The sequence below is a fragment of the Hibiscus syriacus genome, unplaced genomic scaffold (genome assembly GCF_006381635.1).
Source record: "Hibiscus syriacus cultivar Baekdansim isolate YM2019G1 unplaced genomic scaffold, ASM638163v2 tig00008013_pilon, whole genome shotgun sequence".
In the NCBI taxonomy this organism is placed as follows: Eukaryota; Viridiplantae; Streptophyta; class Magnoliopsida; order Malvales; family Malvaceae; genus Hibiscus; species Hibiscus syriacus.
Genome location: NW_024062150.1, coordinates 850,940 through 855,625, shown reverse-complemented (window position 1 = coordinate 855,625; position 4,686 = coordinate 850,940). Strand labels below are relative to the sequence as shown.

The window sequence follows — 4,686 nt, the reverse complement described above, 5'->3', positions numbered from 1 at the left end:
CTATTCGTGTTCTCGCCTTTCTCCTCCCACCATGACAATACCCACCCCTCGAGAGGATCCTTGTCCCCAAGGATCAAAAGATGGAAACTGACCACGGAGCACCGAATAATCTTCCCAGGTGTCATGCGAAGCATCTAGGTTAGTCCATCGAACGAGTAACTGAGTAACTGGCCTGTTGTTTCGATTGATAATTCTTCTGCCCAAAACTTGACTTGGTTCTATGCGAAACTGACCTTCTTCATCTACCACAGAAGGCTCTGTCGAAGATGATGTTGCTGGCCCAATATGCCTCTTCAACATACTGACATGAAAGATTGGGTGTAAACGAGAGTTCTCTGGTAATTCTAATTTATACGCGACTTCTCCGATTCTTTCAATAATTTTGTATGGCCCATAAAACTTAGCTGCTAACTTCAATTTTTTTCTCAGGGCAAGGGATGTTTGATGATAGGGTTGTAACTTCAGGTAAACCTTATCCCCAACTGTAAAATTTCTCTTTGTACATTTTTTATCTGCCTGTTGCTTCATTCTATTAACAGCCTTCTAGTTGATGTTTCACCAATTGCCTGATTTCTTCCCTGCTTTTCATAAATTCACCAACAGAATGCACTGTAGCCTCTGGTTGCCAAACCATGGTAGGAGGTTTATAACCATATAGAGCCTGAAAAGGTGTTAGGTTTAAGGTTGTGTGGTAGGTAGTATTATACCACCACTCAGCATGAGCCAACCACTTAGCCCACTATTTAGGTTGTAAAAAACAGAGTCCTCTTAGATATTGCTCAAGACATTGATTAACCCTATCTGTCTGACCATCTATTTCAGGATGGTAAGCAGTACTGAATAGAGTTGTAGTACCCAACTGTTTCATTAACTCTCTCCAAAATAGACTAGTAAATGTTTTATCCATATCTGAAATAGCCATCTTAGATTGACCATGGAGCTTGTAGACATTGTCTAGATATAGCTTAGCAACCTCAGCTGCAGTGTGGGGATGAGACAATGCCATAAATGGCTATATTTGGTAAACTTGTCAACTATCACCAATATACAATTTTTTCTTAAGGAAGTAGGTAAGCCCTCAATAAAATCCATAGTAATCACCTCCCAAGCTTGATGAGGAATAGGAAGGGGCTGTAGCAGTCCTGGTTTAGATATATGCTCCACCTTAATTTGCTGACAAACTGTGCAGCATCTGATATAAATGACTACCATAGCTTTAAGCTTAGGCCAATAAAAATAGGACCTAATCCTCTGATAAGTATCTTGAGTCCTTAGAATGACCTCCATGAGGGGAATCATGTAAAACTTGAAGAATTTGGAGTCTAAGGGATCCATTAGAACCAATGTAAACTCTGTCTTTAAATCTAAGTATCCCTTTTAATAATTTCCAATTAGGATCAACATTAGGTGACACAATCAAGATATTAATCCAATCATCAACTAATTTATCCTCTTTATAGCTGTTTTCAACATCTTGTACCCAGCTAGGAATAAGCAAAATAGTTCCCATAGCAAGACAATAACTAGCATCTTCCCATTGCCTGGACAAGGCATCTGCTATAGTATTGGACTTACCTTTTCTGTACTGTATAAAGTAGTCCAATCCCAACAACTTAGTCAACCCTTTCTTTTGGATTATGGTGGTCAGTTTCTGCTATAGTAGATACTTCAGTGGCTCATGATGAGTTTTAATAATAAAAGGCTTACTTTCCAAGTAATGCCTCCACTTAGAAACTGCTAATAAAATAGCAAGATATTCCCTTTCATAAATAGAGAGGGCAGCATGTCTAGGACTTAGGGCCTTACTTAGATAAGCAATAGGTATGCCCTCTTGAGATAACACAGCATCAATTCCTCCTGAACTAGCATCTGTTTCCAAACAGAAACTTTTACTGAAATCAGGTAAGGCTAAAACATGAGCAACACACATAGCCTGTTTTAACAACTCAAAAGCATTGAATGCTGCAGTGGTCCACTGAAAATTATCCTTAGTAAGTAGTTGAGTCAAAGGCTTACTTATGGCACCATAATCTTTAATAAACCTCCTGTAATAACCAGTCAATCCCAAAAATCCACCCAGAGACTTTAAAGATCTAGGAAGAGGCCAATTCTTCATAGCTTCTATCTTACTAGGGTCTGTAGCTACTCCATCTGCTGAAATAATGTGCCCCAAGTATTCCACCTGAGTCTGTCCAAAGAAACATTTGGACAGCTTTGCAAATAACTGGTTAACTTGCAAAACCTCCAAAACTAGTTGTAAGTGAGTAATATGTTCTGCCATAGAATTACTATAAACTAGGATATCATCAAAGAACACCAAAACAAACTTTCTAAGAAATGCTTTAAATAAATCATTCATTAATGCTTGAAATGTGGAAGGAGCATTAGTAAGACCAAAGGGCATTACCTTGAATTCATAATGCCCTTGATGAGTCGTAAATGCTGTTTTGTAGATATCCCCCCTCCTTAATTCTGATTTGCCAATAGCCTGACCTTAAGTCAATCTTGGAAAAATAAACTGCCCCATAGAGCTCATCCAATAGATCCTCCACCACAGGAATAGGAAACTTATCCTTTACTGTGAGATTGTTTAATTGCCTATAATCAACACAAAACCGCCAAGTACCATCCTTCTTTTTAATTAAAAGACATGGAGAAGCAAAGGGACTCTTAGTTGGCTGGATAATAGAGGAAGACAACATAGCAGCAATTTGTTGTTCCACTTTTGTTTTCTGGTTATGAGGAAATCTGTATGGTCTCAAATTGATAGGACTAGACCCATGTTTGAGAGGAATAGCATGATCATGAGCTCTTCTAGGTGGTAACCCTTTAGGTTCAGTAAAAATAGTGCTATACCTCTTTAAAAGAGGTTGAAGAGCTGTAAGAATGAGTTTAGGAGTCTCCATAATACTCAATAAGACCACATGTCCTAATATAGCTTCATCTGAGGCTGTCATTTTCAGTAAGGTAGCACCTGAAATCTGCTGCAAAAACAGTGAAGGTTGCTACCCTTGTATAACAATATTCTCACCCTGATGTTGAAAGCTCATTGTCATATGATTGAAGTCCATCAAAATTGGACTAAAGACCTTCATCCAATCAACCCCTAACACCATATCACTTCCCCCTAATTTAAGGAGTCTAAAGTCATGTATGAAAGAGTGTCATTGCATCTGCCACTCCACATTATTGCATCTTGCTGAACTATATAGTTGTTGACCATTAGTTACTGTTATAGCCAAAGGGTATGGAGTTAGGAATTGAATGCCAGCATCAGCCCATTGTGGTGTCAAAAAACTGTGCATACTGCCACTGTCAATGAGTATGTTTAAAGGTCTGCCTTGAATTGTCCCTTGAATCTGCAATGTGTTATGACTAATACACCCAGTAATTGCATTCATAGAAATTTCCAAGCTTTCCTCCTCTTGCATGATTTGCTGGTCTGAGTCAGTAGGGACAGATTCTGTAGGAATAAGATTTTCCTCTTCAATCATCATATTGAAGTTTCTTGTTTTACATTGATGGCCTGGCTGAAATTTTTCTCCACATTTAAAATAAAGATTATTCTGTCTTCTATAATCAATGAGACTCTGTTTAGTATTGGAATTTGGTGTGGATTTAGTAGGCAGTGGTACTGAAGTTGTCTTGGAAGTAATAATAGGGTTTGGGTAGGGTGGGACTTTAAAGGAATATCTCAACTTTCTGTTTTAAAACTCCACAGATAACTCATAGAGCTTAGCTTGTTTACATGCCTCAGATAAATGTTTAGGATCTAAAGCTTTTACTCTATGTTTGATGTCTTCTCTAAGTCCACTTATAAAAAGTGACACAAAAAACTCCTCGCCCAAAGTATGATTCTGTAACAGCATGTGTGGTTGCAACTTCTCAAACCTTTCTTGATAATCTTCAACAGATCCTTTCTGAGTAAGCTTAGTGAATTCCTCCACAATGTCAGAAAAAGACCTATCACTAAATCTATGACATAAATCAGCTTCAAACTCATGCCATGTTACATGATGCTTCTGTATAATATAGCCATCAAACCATATTTCAGCTTTTCCTGTAAGATACATAGTAGCAACTTCCACCCTCTGATCTACAGGAACATTGCATAAGGAAAAATACTTCAAACACTTCTACAACCATCCCCTAGGATTTATCCCTTCAAAAAATGGTAACTCAATTTTGGGTCTATGCCACATAGTCCCTACACCGTTAAAAGAACTCCCTGGTCCCCTGTTTTCAACTTCCATTCCTATAATAGGTCTATTATTACTGTTTTCACCCACTTGATTCTCAGGCCTAGAACCATTCTTAAGGGCTAAACAAGCATCAGGCTTGTCTTTCAATATTCCCGGTTCATCCGTTTTATAAGTGAATCTTGATTTATCCTTTACTACAGTCACCAAAACAGGATTTTTCTCCCCATTTTTAGAGTTATCAGGAGTGTTTATCTGATCACCTTCAGACTGCTCTTGTTCTCCATCTCTGCCAGTTAAAATCTTTAAGAGTTTTTCCACACATCCTTGGTTGGTAGCCATTCTAGTCTCCATTGCAGTAATTATGTTCTCTTGGGCCTCCCACCATTTAGGTGGATTAGCATCATCGTTACTCTTTTTCACCAATGTTGTCAATTCTTCCATCTGTTTCTGTAACCCAGCTAAATCTGCCTCCATACTCTGATTT

The 4,686-nt window shown here is 38.3% G+C and overlaps 1 protein-coding gene across 1 annotated transcript; it reads right to left on the bottom strand.

Moving 5' to 3' along the window:
* On the bottom strand, positions 1-2,281 carry LOC120201936. Its single transcript, XM_039202449.1, has 7 exons — positions 1,708-2,281; positions 1,576-1,585; positions 1,282-1,484; positions 1,102-1,181; positions 797-1,012; positions 567-739; positions 1-301 (listed from the first exon to the last, which is right to left on the bottom strand). The coding sequence occupies exons 1-7, from the start codon at positions 2,279-2,281 to the stop codon at positions 1-3; spliced, it is 1,557 nt and encodes a 518-aa protein (XP_039058380.1).
* Positions 2,282-4,686: the final 2,405 nt, after the last annotated feature.